The sequence below is a fragment of the Oryctolagus cuniculus genome, chromosome 12 (assembly GCF_051225735.1).
Source record: "Oryctolagus cuniculus isolate XC-2025 breed Fujian yellow rabbit chromosome 12, ASM5122573v1, whole genome shotgun sequence".
Taxonomy (NCBI): Eukaryota; Metazoa; Chordata; class Mammalia; order Lagomorpha; family Leporidae; genus Oryctolagus; species Oryctolagus cuniculus.
Window position 1 is genome coordinate 64,094,767 of NC_142878.1, and position 14,222 is coordinate 64,108,988.

At 53.7% G+C, this 14,222-nt stretch overlaps 2 protein-coding genes across 7 annotated transcripts in view; one reads left to right on the forward strand and one right to left on the reverse strand.

Annotated features, from left to right (window-relative positions):
• The window catches only part of DNAJC17 (DnaJ heat shock protein family (Hsp40) member C17), a 38,185-nt gene extending 30,505 nt beyond the window's left edge, over nucleotides 1–7,680 (reverse strand). The window contains exon 1 of one of the 4 annotated variants that reach the window (XM_002717978.6): nucleotides 7,408–7,680. In XM_002717978.6, coding sequence (XP_002718024.2) covers nucleotides 7,408–7,485 — 78 coding nt within the window. In that variant the 5' untranslated portion in view covers nucleotides 7,486–7,680. Of the gene's footprint in view, nucleotides 1–6,887; nucleotides 6,966–6,989; nucleotides 7,074–7,316 lie in introns of those variants that run through there. The other 3 variants (XM_089310071.1, XM_089310073.1, XM_089310072.1) reach the window with 3 other exon arrangements.
• A 108-nt stretch (nucleotides 7,681–7,788) lies between these two features.
• Nucleotides 7,789–13,206, forward strand: ZFYVE19 (zinc finger FYVE-type containing 19). 3 transcript variants are annotated; one of them, XM_089310070.1, is made up of 12 exons: nucleotides 7,790–7,928; nucleotides 8,559–8,664; nucleotides 9,076–9,197; nucleotides 9,373–9,426; nucleotides 9,817–9,935; nucleotides 10,033–10,178; nucleotides 10,470–10,578; nucleotides 11,438–11,647; nucleotides 12,026–12,105; nucleotides 12,384–12,482; nucleotides 12,612–12,739; nucleotides 12,816–13,206. In XM_089310070.1, exons 6-12 carry the CDS (start codon nucleotides 10,119–10,121, stop codon nucleotides 12,892–12,894), a joined length of 765 nt encoding a protein of 254 aa, XP_089166196.1. In that variant the 5' UTR covers nucleotides 7,790–7,928; nucleotides 8,559–8,664; nucleotides 9,076–9,197; nucleotides 9,373–9,426; nucleotides 9,817–9,935; nucleotides 10,033–10,118; the 3' UTR covers nucleotides 12,895–13,206. The 3 variants fall into 3 exon arrangements, with proteins under 3 accessions (XP_008267407.3, XP_089166196.1, XP_017203628.3); XM_008269185.5 differs by lacking the exon at nucleotides 8,559–8,664 and having other exon boundaries at nucleotides 7,789–7,928; XM_017348139.4 differs by lacking the exon at nucleotides 8,559–8,664 and having other exon boundaries at nucleotides 7,809–7,948.
• The last annotated feature ends 1,016 nt before the right edge of the window (nucleotides 13,207–14,222 follow it).

The following is a 14,222-nucleotide window of genomic DNA, read 5'->3' on the forward strand; positions in this document are numbered from 1 at the left end:
CAGCTATTGCAGCAATCTGGGGAGTGAACCAGCAGATGAAGATCTCTCTCTGCCTCCCTCTGCCTCTCTGTAACTCTGCCTTTCAAATAAATAAATAAATAAATCCTTTAAAATTTTTAAATAAAAATGAAGAGAGTCAAAGACCATGAAGATCCTTTCCAACTCTGCTGTGATACATTCTTTTTGCCCCTCAAGGTATGCACAGAAACAGCTCTTCCCAAAGTCTGCCCTGATCCTGCCAACCATACGAATGTCTTCCTCTTTATTCCTACAGTATTTTCCTTGAATACTTTTTTTTTTTTTTTTTTTTTGACAGGCAGAGTGGACAGTGAGAGAGAGAGACAGAGAGAAAGGTCTTCCTTTGCCGTTGGTTCACCCTCCAATGGCCGCCGCGGTCAGCGCGCTGCGGCCGGTGCACCACGCTGATCTGAAGCCGGGAGCCAGGTGCTTCTCCTGGTCTCCCATGGGGTGCAGGGCCCAAGCACTAGGGCCACCCTCCACTGCCTTCCCGGGCCACAGCAGAGAGCTGGCCTGGAAGAGGGGCAACCGGGACAGAATCCGGCGCCCCGACCGGGACTAGAACCCGGTGTGCCGGCGCCGCAGGCGGAGGATTAGCCTAGTGAGCAGCGGCGCCGGCCCTCCTTGAATACCTTTATAGAATCACTTTCATTCTACCTCAGGGCCCGTTGTTCACTACACTATGTGAGCTGTCAGAAAGCAGGAGTGATGGCTTACTCAGCTGGAACATCTCAACCACAGCCATGTGGTATACCTTGTCCACAACGCCAGGCTCCATTAACTTAGGGAACTAAACAGTGAACTCTGTGAGCCTCATTTTGTTTATGATTCCCTTCCCGCTTCCCTGACCACCGCCCCAGTGAAAATCACCGGGGTGCTGTTAGGTGAATCTGCACTTACCTGCCAGGACCGGAATGAGTAAAAGGGGGAAGGGATAGAGGGCAATGTTGGACACTGCTGGGGTGGCTCATGTGAGGTGTGAAGGAGACAGAACCACAATGACAACAGCAAGAGTTACCTGGGAAAGTGAGCACTCCCACTGTGCCAGGCACTGTGCTAAGTGCCTTAGGTGGACCAAGCCTCACAACGATGCTATCGTCATTCCCATTTGGGCAGAGAGGTTAATTATTTGTCAGGGTCACAGACTAGGTAAGTCGTCAGTCAGTATTCAGGCAATCTGACTCCAAGGTCCACTTTCTTAATTATAACTGCTAATAAGTACAAAGGTGCTTATAAAGGCACATTTACAATCCCCAACATTGCTCAATGTTCCAGTTAGGATTTCCACCCATTCTCAACGTGACAGATGCTCACCAAGCAAGAGTTCTTGGCCTTACTTGCCAAGAGTCGTTATAAAAACTGTTATCTTCTATACTAAGAGCTTTTCTAAGAAATCATTAGCTGACTGGAAAATGTGAACTTCTAGGAGAATTACCAATGTTAGCCTGTGCATTTCAAAATGATAGGTCTGGGGAGTGCTGGCTGAATCCCAGCTGCTCCACTTGCAATCCAGCTTCCTGCTAATGGGCCTGAGAAAGCAGCAGATGATGGCCCAAGAACTCCAGCCCCTGACACCCACAGGAGACCTGGATGGAGTTTTAGACTCCTGACTTCAGGCTGGCCAGCCCCAGCCATTGCACACATTTGGGGAGTGAACCAGCAGATGAAAGATTTGTCTCTGTATCTCTGTCATTCTGCTTTTTAAATAAACAGATACATCAAGGGGCCGACACTGTAGCGTAGTGGGTAAAGCTACCGCCTGCAGTGTCAACATCCCATGTGGGCACTGGTTCGAGTCTCAACTGCTCCACTTCCAATCCAGCTCTCTGCTGTGGCCTGGGAAAGCAGCCGAAGATGACCCTGCAGCCACACGGCAAGACCCGGAGTAAGCTCCAGGCTCCTGGCTTTGGACTGGCACAGCTCCGTCCATTGCAGCCAAGCGGGGAGTAAACCAGTAGATGGAAGATCTCTCTCTGTCTCTCCTTCTCTCTCTGTGTAACTCTGACTTTCAAATAAATAAGTAAATCTTTAAAAATAGAAAGAAAATGTTGTTTGTGGACAAACACCTGGAGAAAGGGAAAGGAAACAAAAAAGAACCAGGGAGAACTGTATCCAGGTTGGTTTCATAAAGGTTCAGCATTTCCTGCTGTGGGTACAGCACTGCACACTTAGCACCCTGCTTTTGAGACAAGACTGCGGGCAGGGAGGCCAGCGCCCTCCTACCCACCTGGTGGAAGTCAAAGTACAACCGCCCCAAAATTTCTATGCCTCTTGCAAGAGGGAGGGAAGGGTGGGAAGAATCACTATGTTCCTAAATTTGTATGTATGAAATGCATGAAGTTTGTATACTTTAAATAAAAGGTTTCTAGGTAAAAAAATAAATTAATTAAATAAATTTTAAATAAAATAAAAATTATGTCTTTTAAATAAATAAAACTCATTTTCATTATGAATCAAAATGTTGTAAAAATAATTGTTTTTGGTCTAGTAATTCCACTTAGTCATAAAATAATACTCCTAAGAAAACAATAACTAGGGCTGGTGCTATGGGATAGCAGGTAAAGCCTCCACCTGCAGTGCTGGCATCCCATGTGGGCAGTGGGTCGAATCCCAGCTGCTCGATTTCCAGTCCACCTCTCTGCTATGGCCTGGGAAAGCAGTAGAAGATGGCCCAAGTCCTTGGGTCCCTGCACCCACATGGGAGACCTGGAGTAAGCTCCAGGCTCCTGGCTTTGGATTGGCACAGCCCGTCCATTGCGGACAAGTGGGGAGTGAACCAGCAGATGGAAGATTTTTCTCTTTCTCTCTGACTCTCCTTCTCTCTCGGTGTAACTCTGACTTTCAAATAAATAAATAAATCTTTAAAAAAAAAGAAAACAATAATCACAAAAAGCAAAAACAAAAACATAGCACCTGTGCAGATTGCGCAGTTTGGATGGCCCCAAGTTTCCTTTTCAGGTTGTGGGGTCTCGCTGCAAGGGTCTCTGCAGTGCGGCCGGAGCCATGCCATCCAAGCGCCCGCTACAGTCCTTTCAGGACTTCGGACGTGCTGCATATGGGACAACGGCCTCATCAAGGTGAACAGGAAGCCCCTGAAGATGACTGAGCCACGCGCATGGCACAGTACAAGCTACTGCAGCCTGCTCTGCTTCTGGGCACGGAACAATTTGCTGGCGTGGACATCCATGTCCAAGTGAAGGGTGAAGGGTGGTAGTCATGTGGCTCAGATTCATGCTACCACCAGTCCATCTCCAAACCCCTGCAGCCTGATACCAGAAATATTTGGAGATTGGGCCGGCGCCGCAGCTCAATAGGCTAATCCTCCGCCTGCGGTGCCAGCACACCAGGTTCTAATTCTAATCCTGGTCAGGGCGCCGGATTCTGTCCCGGTTGCCCCTCTTCCAGGCCAGCTCTCTGCTGTGGCCTGGGAGTGCAGTGGAGGATGGCCCAAGTCCTTGGGCCCTGCACCCCATGGGAGACCAGGAGAAGCACCTGGCTCCTGCCTTCGGATCAGCGCGGTGCACCAGCCGCGGCAGCCATTGGAGGGTGAACCAACGGCAAAAGGGAGAGCTTTCTCTCTCTCACTGTCCACTCTGCCTGTCAAAAAAAAAAAAAAAAAAAAAAAAGGAAAGAAATATGTGGAGATCAAAGACATCTTCATCCAGTATGATGAGGACCTGCTGGAAGCTGAACACCCCACCCCACCCCCGCCACTGCCAATGCAAAAAGTTTGGAGGCCCTGGTGCTGGTGTTCACTACCAGAAATCCTACTGATAAGCCCATCACCAGGATCAGGGGTCAGCTCTATAATATATGGTGGTTGTAGGGCAACATCCACAACAACAAAACAATAATCCTTATTCAGTCAGTCACCCAGCAAGGATTTACTGACCATCTATGAAGGACCAGGCATTGGGTGGGTGTCTGGCACAGGGGTTAAGTCACTACTTTAGACACACACATCCTACACTGAAGTGCCTGGTTCAAGTCCTGATTCCTCTGCCTCTTATCCAGCTTCCTGCTACTGCACCCTGGAAGGCAGCAGATGCTGGCTCAAGTACTTGGGTCCCTGCACCCACGTTTGAGAACTGGATGTAATTCTAGGCTCCTGGCTTCTGCCTGGCACAGCCCCGGATGTTGTGGGCATTTGGGAAGTGAACCGGCAGAGGGAAGATCTCTCTTTGTTTTTCAAATACAATGAAAATACATAAACATAAAAAAAATGCAGTCATCTGGGAAGTGAACCAGGGGATAGAAGATCTCTCTAATTCTGATTTTCAAATAAATAAATAAATCTTTTTTATAAAAAAGGAAAGAAATGTTGCTGAGGATACAAAAAAATAGAAGCTCATATGCACTGTTGGTGGGAAGGCTGAATGTAAGGCAGTTCCTCAAAACGTTAATCACAGAATTACCACGTGACTCAGCACTTCCACTTCTGGATACACCCCAAAGAATTTAAAGTGGAAAGTAAAACGGATCCGTACACCCACGTTCATACTAGCATTACTCACATCAGCCAAAAGGTGGAAACAACCTAAATGTCCATCAACAGATGAACGAATAAACAAAATGTGGTACATTTGGGGCAGGCATCATGGCCCAGCATATTAAGCCACCCCTTTTTTAAAAAATTTAAAAAAAAAAAAAAGATTTATTTTAAATGAAAGAGTTACAGAGAGAGGGAGAAAGAGAGAGAGAGAGAGAGAATCAGAATCTTCTATCTGCTGGTTCACTCCCCAAGTGGCTGCAATAATAGAAGCTGGGCGGATCTGAAGCCAGGAGTCAGGAGCTTCTTCCAGATTTCCCAAGCAGGTGCAGGGGCCCAAGGACTTGGGCCATCTTCTACTGCTTTCCTAGCCCATAGCATAGAGCTGGATTGGAAGTGGAGCAGCTGGGACTCAAACTGGTGCCCATGTGGGATGCCGGCGCTGTAGGCCAGGCTTTTAACCCGCTGTACCACAGTGGCAGCCCCATTAAGCCACCTCTTGCAACATCCACATGCCTTATCAGAGGTGCCAATTTGAGTGCCAGTTGCTCCACTTCTGATCCAGCTCCCTGCTAATGCGCCTGGGAAGTAGCAGATGACAGCCCAAGTACTTGAGTCCCTGCCACCATGTGGGAGACCCGGATGGAGTTTCTGGTTCCTGGCTTTGGCCTGGCCCATCACCGGCTATTGCAGGCATCTGGAGAGTGAACCAGTGGATGGAAGATTTCTCTGTCTCTTGCTGTCACACTCACCCTGTCACTCTACCTTTCAAATAAATAAATAAATCTTTTTAAACTTTTTGAATTGTTTTTTTGTTATTGAGTTGTGTTTGTTTTTACAATCTTGGAAAACCTGAAAAGCATTCTTAATTCATTTTTTAAAAAGGCCATTGGCCATTGGATCCCTAAAACCACAGTTCGCCTTACTCCTTCATTTTCCATTTGGGGAAAGTCAGGTCCTGAGAGAGACAGTGACTGCCCCTGGTCTCCTGATTCTCAAGTCAAGTTGCTGCAGTGATCTCTGTAGCTGCTACATCATTCACTAAACAAATAGTTCCCGAGAGCCTACTATGTATTAGTCATCATCTACCAGACCGGAGCACAGAGGGGAGTATGCACGAGACGAAGAATCACACAGATGAACAAATGGTTGCCAACTGAAATAAGTGCCGGAAAGGAGAACTGGTTACTAAGAAACAGGGCCACAGGCTGGGCCTCTGAGGATGCCACCACGTTTCAAGGCCTACCTTCTATGACTTCCTAGCTTGTGCTCTAGACAAAGTGGACTATGCACACTGTCTCCTTTATTGGAATGCCAGTCTTCCACCTCCACCTGTCCAAATCCTGCCCCTTTTTCAAAGCCTCAAATGCCTTCCCTACTTTCCCACCTCTTCTCCCAATCCAGAAGCAATCCTGGCCTACTCTGAACATGCATAGCATTTTGCTTTATCTGTCTTGTGGAATGCACCACGTGCCCCTTGAATTAGTTGTTCACGGAACTTGCCTCCCCTACTAAAAGGCAGCAGTGGCTGTCACCCTTCATGCAGAGCCTTCTCTCATATTCTTATCTCACCTGAGTGAGAACTCTCAGCAACCAGTGCCCAGCTTAGTCTGTTGCCTGGACAACAGCCACCCACCACTGCCCTCCATGGCCATTCCGCACACCGATGTTGAACGTTTTACTGAAAATCCTATTATGTGACCACTCTGATTAATACTATAATACACTTCAACGGTTCCCAGTTGTCTTCCTCAAGAGTTCTCAACTTCAGGGTTCCAAACTCCAGATTTCACACTGGCTGGGTCTTGTGTGAAATGTCCCAAATATTTTCTCACTATTAATAAAGTACTAGTTATACAACTTACAAATATAGAGTACTTGGAATACTCTTTGGCATACAGTAAGCATTACGCAGGTGTTAGGCACAACTAATACTGAAATATTAAGAATTATAAGAGGTGGAGCAGGTGCTTTCAGCCTGGGTAGAACATCCCCACAGCCACTCTAGATTTCAGCTGCAGCTGCAGGAGACAGTTCTGAGCAGGATGGCAACACCTCTTTTCAGGGACTCTCTAGGTCTCCTGGCTTCTCCGCCCCAGTTTCCTCTTCTCAGAGCTCGCTCAGCCCCTGAGCAGGGAAATCCAGAAGTACAGGGGCAGAGTGGGCATTAATTTTCATCCCATCAATTATCTGCCTCTCCTTGCTACGGTGTTAGAATTACTACCGCGATGCGGGGCGATAAGCCCCTGCTTCATCACGGTTTCACACCCTGGCACCTTCATCAGCCCCCATGGGAAGAGGAACCCCAGGCCACCCGCCTTGCCCTTCTGACCCTTCCCTTCTTGGCCCATTTACTAGCAGGTGCTGTGAAAGCCAATACCTGAACACCTGCTACTTCGAAAGCGCCCTTGGGCTAGAGTGGGTCAAAGGCCACACCGCCAAGAAGTGATGAAGTGGGAGTGGAGAAACCTCGAGGGCTGACCTTTCTTCCACTCCAGGTGGAGCTAAATCAGCCTGCCAAAGAGACTGAAACGAAGCGCCTTTAGCCACAGCCAAGCCCGAAGCGGACGCAGAGGCTGAGACTGCGCAGGCGCAGAGAGGAGGCTGGGCCTCCCCCACCCCGCAGGCTCACCCCGCGGCCTCTCCCACGCAGAAGCCACAGGGCGAGCATGGACACTTGTCGCAAGGACACCTCTGTGCTCCCCGTCCCCTCCCCGTGAGGTTCTCAGAGCGTCCAGGAAAGGTCTGGGGGCCCACCTTGCGAGCTCGTCGGGCAGCCCCTCGCTCCCCGCCCAGGGCCCGGCCGAACCTGGAAAGCAGGTGCCCGCGGCGAGCGAGGCGCCAGCACAGGAAGGGCCTCCAGACCGCTCAGGATCGGCCTTCTTCTCCACCGTTCTCACCTCTTTGTCCGCCGCCTTCTCTTCAATACCTAGTAGCGCGTAGAGGTCCATCTGTAAGAGCTCCTTGGTGACCGCCATGGTTCCAGCCCTGACTTGACTCGTACTACAACTCCCAGGAGTCTAAGCGCACGCAGGGCCTGCCGGATGCGAGCGGGCCAGATGGCGCTTAGCCTCTTGGGAATTGTGTTCTAGGTTCGGCTTGACTGGCTCTGGTGGAGGTGGCAGTCATGAAAGGACTACGATTCCCAGCAGCCCCGCACTCGCCGCCGCCCCGCCGCCGCCGCCGCCGCCGCCGCCGCTCCCTGGCTAGTTGGTAGAGCGGGCGTTCTGAGTCCCCGCCCCAGGCCACAGCCCGATCGCTTGAAGGGGGCGTGTGGGGCTAGGCGACGTAGGGTGAGGGTCCCAGGGGCCCTGGACCGGGTGGGCGTGGCCTCCACTTTGCGGATCGTGACGCGCCGGGATCCACGATGGAGAACAGATGCTACTGCTGCGCTGTCAAGTTCACCCTCTTCAAGAAGGAGGCGAGTCTTCTCTCCCCGAGGTCTGAAGGGCCAGGGAGGACGCGGAGTGCGGGGGAAAGCACGGGACTTGCAGTCCGAAGACTTGGTTTCAAGGCCGCTTTCCAGCTGTGTGGTTTTGATGACATCATTGAATCTGTCTCCCAAGTGGGGCTCTCACTCTCGCGTTCGGGGTTTTCGTGAGGGTCCAGTGAGTTGCTGTAGATGAACGTAGCCTATAAGTTGTTAAGCACGCTGCTGCCGTTGTTGGAAAGTTGTGCCTTTCCGCCTAGTGTAGAGTCTGGCTGTTTCCCTCTCCCCATCCGATCTTGTGTAACGCCCGATGACCCTGTCCATCACACCGTGCCAGTTAGTCCCATCCTGCAGCCTGCACTTACCCCCCCGCCCCCGCCCCCAGGGCGCGCGGGGGAGGCTCTCTTGTCCTCAGCACTGATCTGCTAAGTTCCCCTGGTTAAGTGCAACCTCGGTTGTGGCCAGGGCACCTCAATCAGGAAGTGATGGAAACAGATGGGCTGCATGGATGGCACCGAGGGAAGCAGACCTACAGTAGATGCCTGGGTTTGGGAGTCAAGGAGCTCTGCTGGCTCCTTCACGGGGTGACTTTGGGCACCCTCTCTGCCCCCTCTAAACTAGTGGTGACACTGGTGGCCATCAGGATCAGGTCAGATGACGTGTGTGTATCATTGAGGATTCAGCCAGATGATGAAAGCTATGTGCTGAGCTTAGTGCCTGGCACACAGTAAGTGCTTAATAAATGCAAGCTATTGTTATCCCCCCCATCCAGAGCCAAGTTGCCCTCTGGAGCAGAGAAGGCGGAGGCCGGGAACTCTCTCATTGTCTTTGTGAAAGAATCCCATGGCCCTAAGCAAAGGGCTTTGCCTGGCCATCTTTTGCGTGCTGTGTCAGGGAATCGAAGACATCAGAAAACAGGGGATTTTGCATGAAGCTTTATTTGATTTGAGTGAGGCTGGAAACCGAGCAATTGCTTTCCCCTTCACCCCTGTCTCCGTACACCTTAGGGACCCCACTCCTCTTCCTCCTCCAAGCAGCCCGTCACAACTTCAGTGTCTCCTCTCTCCCTCTCTCTGTGCTTGGAGAGCCTTCGGGGTACGGGCGGGAGGAGGATCCTCCTGCTTTGTGTTTCTTGTAGTGTGGCTGTAAGAACTGTGGGCGAGCCTTCTGTTCCAGCTGCCTTCGCTTCAGCGCAGTGGTACCTCGTGCTGGGAATACGCAACAGAAAGTCTGCAAGCAGTGCCATGAGGCCCTCACCAGGTAGGAGGCCTGGCTGGGTGAGGAGCCAGCCCAGCATGGCAGCGGCATAGGCCAGCCCTCACAGCCTCGTGCTCTGCGGCTGGAGGTCACCCAGGGGGTGTCTGAGGGCAGTGGACACTGACCGGTGGGGTGGCAGGACTTCCGACACTAAATTTCTTGATTTTTTTCTCTATAGTGGGTCTTCTCCTGCCAATGCTTCCAAGTGGTCACCACCTCAAAACTATAAGAAGTAAGTGTCAGGTTTGGAATAGCTCGGGATTCTGGCCTTTCGTCGCCCCAGAAAGGAGAGACAGAAAAAGGAAATGAGCCAACGGGTGGGCCTCCCCTCCCAGCCTCCAGATCAGACGAGCATAGGGCCAGGAGGTTGCCCCCTCTCAAGCCACTGTGCTCAGAGAGCAGCCCATCATCTTCTGGGAAAGGCCCTTGGTGGCTCTCTCCCTCTCAGACCCTCTGGCCGGTCGGCTGGCTTGGGCAGCAGGGCGACACAAGCAAGGACCACAGGAGACTGCCCATCCGAGGCCTCCCTAGGTGCCCAGAGATGATCTGAACTGGAAGCAGTCAGTGGGTGCCTTCACTCCTCCCTTCTGCCTCTCTGAGAGCCTCTCTCATATCCTGCCAGGCGCGTGGCAGCCCTGGGAGCCAAGCAGGAGTCCAGCACCCTCCGGAGCCAAGGACTCACCCAGCAAGACCAGGTCATCGCTGAGCGCCTGGCCCGACTCCGCCAGGAGAACAAGCCTAGTGAGTGGGGGCAGGCAGGAGGCCTAAAGGACATGGTCCAAGGCTTTGACACTGGGGTTCCTCCGGTCCTTACCTGGGTCCTCCACGCCTATTCCAGAGTCGGTGCCCTCGCAAGCTGAGATAGAGGCACGGCTGGCCGCGCTCAAGGATGAACCCCAGGGCTCCATCCCTTCCACCCAGGAGATGGAGACACGGCTTGCTCTACTGCAAGGCAGAGCTCCGCCTTCTCAGACCCCCAAGCCGGTGAGTGCTACAGCCTTGGAGGGAAAGTTTCCCAGGCCAAGGGCCTGGCAGGAGCCCGGATATGCATATGCCCACCTCTACCTTCTGAGCCTCGGACATGGGCAGCAGGACCGGGTGGAACAGGACAGAGAGGACCCTCTGTCCTGTTGGGGACCGCCAGTCCTGCTTAATCAGTACGCCCTGGATTCGGCTCCTTGCCCTGGGCTCTGGTCCAGCCCAGGCTGATTCTCGGCCATTCTGTGTGGCTCTCTCCCTACCTCACTCCCCACTGAGCTCCCCTCGTCTGGGCAGGCACATCAGGGCCCAGACATCAGGACACAGGCCCAGCAGACACAGGACCTGCTAACGCAGCTGGCAGCTGAGGTGGCTATTGATGAGCGCTGGGAGCGAGACAGCCCAGGTAAGCCCTGCATCGGCCCCCCGGGGACCTGCCTCCCCTCCTTCCCCAGGTGAATGTAAATCGGGGGAAGGGACACTCGCCGGAGCAGCTGCCGTTTCCTGCGTGCTTGCCCGAGGAAGCCAGGGTTAGCCTGGTCGTTAAGGGTGTGGACTTTAGATCAGCGCTTCCCGGTTCTGCCACACACTAGCTCTGGGAGCCTAGGCGTGTGTCTCTCACGGCCTCAGTCTCACTTTACTGTCAGGAAATGGAGGTATGGCCATTGCAACCGACTTCACGGTGTGTACCTGAGATAATCCAGCAGTGCTGGGGACCACACATAGTAAGTGCTCAGTGGTTGTTCTGAGATGAGGATCATGACGACGACAAGGAGGTGCAAGAGACTATTTAACTTTAGCTTTATTAAAACTAAATAAAATGTAAAATTGGCTCATGGCTCCCATCACGTACGTGTAGGCAGAGAACCTGCGGAATGACGCTTCCATCGTCATAGAATATTCTGTTGGATGGTGCTGCTTAAAGCCTTCGGAGCAGTGGTTCTCAACCTGGGATGACGTCACATCCCAGAGCATTTTTTTTTTTTTCTAAGATTGATTTATTTGAAAGGTGATTACAGAGAGAAAGAGAAAGAGAGATTTTTTCCTGGCCAAGGTCCACACGTTAAAATGTCAGGTGAATGGGGGTGGCGGTGGTGGAGAAAGACAGTTGGAACAGAGGAGGAAACACCAGTGTATTTGAAGATGGACCACAGACACTTGTGCTGAACAGAAAGCTGGTGATGGTGGTTAAGTAGTTGAGGAATGGGCTCAGTGAGCAGAGGACCTGGAAGGCCTTGGCTCCCTGACCACGTTACTCCTTCCAGCTGCCTGTCCCCAAAATGACCTCAACCAGGGTGGCCCAGGGAGCCAGAGCACTCGTCCCCAGCGGCAGGCCAGCTCATCCCTGGACGAGGAGAAGAGCAGGCTGCTGGCCGAGGCAGCCATGGAGCTACGGGAGGAGAACACGAGGCAGGAGCGGATCCTGGCCCTTGCCAAGCGGCTGGCTGTGCTGCGGGGACAGGACCCAGAGAGAGGTAAAGGCTGGCGCTGCTGCCCTGCCAGGGCTCGCTCGCTGCTGGTGTCCGTGTGCCCAGAGCTGCGTCATGTCCTGCCTGGAGGCAGAACTGGGGCAAAGCAGTGACTGAGGAATCAGTGGCAGCCATCAGGGTGGGGGCCTCTGGTCCATATGGGCACTAAGGCAGAACCAGCTCCACCCCCAGCCCTCAAGGCCACATCACTGATGGCCCGGTTCTGCCTGTTAGGGCACCGCTCTGATCAGAGGGGCTGCGGAGGCTTCTCAGCTCCGGAACAGGTGCCCCGGGAACCAAACCAGCCGCAGGAGGCAAGCAGTCAGCCACTCGGGTGGAGTCCCCGGCCCTCACTCCCCCTTTCTGGCCCCCTCCCACTTCTAGTGACCCTACAGGACTACCGCCTTCCAGACAGCGACGACGATGAGGATGAGGAGACAGCCATCCAGAGGGTCCTGCAGCAGGTGGGCCAGGCTTGCCTCGTCCTGTCTCTCTGCCTCCTTGTACACCACCCACCGGGCCCTGTTCACCCTGCCTCCACCTGCGGGCTGCATGCGCAGCCACCCTGGCTCCCAGCCCCCTGGGGACTCCACTGGCCCTCTGACCCAGACCTGGCCCCTCGTCCCTTGAGATGGGAATCAGCAGCTACTGCCGATAGATCAAGGAAGATGGGCTGAGGGGGGAGGCAGAGGGGGAGCCTGGGCGCGGGGCCGGGAGTGGGACCTCTTTGCCCTACACACAGCTCACTGAGGAAGCGGCCCTGGATGAGGCAAGTGGCTTCAACATCCCCGCACGGCCGGCTCCCCGACCCCGGGCCCAAGCCTGTAGGGCAGAGCCTGAGGTAAGGAAACCCCCCGACAGCCGTGCGCCATGCAGCCCAGCCTTGCTCCCTGCCTGGCTGACTGCTCCCCCAGCTGCCTCCCAGACTGCATCAGGGACCTTCCTGCCCTGTCCCCTCTGGTCCCTGAAGGCGCAGGCCAAGGCCACCACGCCTGAGGCTGAGGACGAGGAGCTTCCCTGGTGCTGCATCTGCAACGAGGATGCCACCCTGCGCTGCTCAGGCTGCGACGGAGACCTCTACTGTGCCCGCTGCTTCCGGTGGGTGCAGACGCCACGTCCTGGGGAGGGCTCGGGAGCCACCCTGGGTCCCTGACCTGCACCCCTTCCTTCTCAGGGAGGGCCATGATGCCTTTGAGCTAAAAGAGCACCAGACATCTGCCTACCGGCCCCCGCACACGGGCCGAGTGCACTGAGGACACCCGGGCCTCCTGGGAAAGCAGAACTACAGGCTGCCACACCCACCTCCGGGCCCGGCCTCGGGGCGTCCATGGCAAGAGCGTCATGAAGGCCACAGCCCTCCCTGAGCCTCCCAGCCCCTGGAAGCACGTAGGTTCTCCATCAGAGACAGCGACTGGAGGAGCGGAAGGGAGGCGAAGGCCAGACTGGAAGTGAAAGGCCCAACAGGGAAAGATCAGATCTCAGGAGCAGCCCTGGAACCTGGCTCCAGGGCGCAGGGCCAGCCGCTGGCATCTAGTGGCTCTAATAAAGTGTGTTGATTCATTGCATCCGGTATCTCTTCTCTTAGAGAGGCGAGAGGCGGCCTGAGTGTGGGGCAGGGTATAAAGGCAGTCCTGTGGAATGAAGGAGCCATCCTGTTAGCTTCTCCAGACAGGAACAGTCCCACCCACCCTGGTGACGGCCTACAAAGTAAGCATGAATATTCAGGCACCTGAACTGTGCTTCAGGCTCTGGGCAGCCCAGCTTAGCCACCAGGCCGCACCATCTTGGATCTCAGCTTCTCTGGTACTCAAACCGTGCATACATACCTGCTTCCTGCCTCGGAGGAAGTTCCATTCCAGCCTGCCTGTCACCCAGCTCTGGTGTCTGTCTTCCAACAACTCCCCTGACCTCAGTCTGTACCCTTCACCTTTCTCTGCATCACCCAGGTTTTTCTCTTCCTGCCTCCAGCTGGAACCAGCTCAAAGGAGAGTTCTTAGCCTAAGACTTCTTGCCTCATTTGTGAGAACAAGAAGGTCTGGGGTGAGCTTTTGGCACAGTGGTTAGGCTGCTGCTTGGGATGCCTACATCGCATATTGGAGTGCCTGGTTCAAGTCCCCAGCTCTGCTTCTGATCCAGCTTCCTGCGAATGTGCCCCCTGGAAGGCAGCAGGTGATGACTCAAATCCTTGGGTCCCTGCTGCACACCTGGGAGACCTGGGCTGAGTTCTGGGCTCCTGGCTCTGTCTTGGCCCAGCACTGGCTGTTACAGGCATTTGGGAAGTGAACTAGCAGGTGAAGATCTCTTTCTGTCTCTCTGCCTTTCAAATAAAGTGAAAATGATTAAAATTTTGTTTAAAAAGAAGTTTAGCCTTCTCTGAAGCCCCAGATTGAGCTAGATTTTTCCTGTTACTCCATTCTGGGATATGAAGCTAGTCCTTGCCACTTGGGCCCTCCCATTGGTGATGCCAGTATGCTGTGTGTCGGCTCTTGGCACGGCCGCTGGGCCTCGCTGGATTGTGATCTCTCTGCAGCTGAGCTGTGACTGTCCTCTTTGGATGGATGGATGGATGCAGTGTGGGGCA

Bases quoted from the DNA above. Each gene is read 5' to 3' on its own strand.
- ZFYVE19 (XM_017348139.4), top strand. From the start codon at position 7,886: ATGCTACTGCTGCGCTGTCAAGTTCACCCTCTTCAAGAAGGAGGCGAG. The intron at 11,648-12,025 runs GTAAAGGCTGGC...TCCCACTTCTAG, and splicing joins GGGACAGGACCCAGAGAGAG to TGACCCTACAGGACTACCGC. The intron at 12,740-12,815 runs GTGGGTGCAGAC...CTTCCTTCTCAG, and splicing joins TACTGTGCCCGCTGCTTCCG to GGAGGGCCATGATGCCTTTG.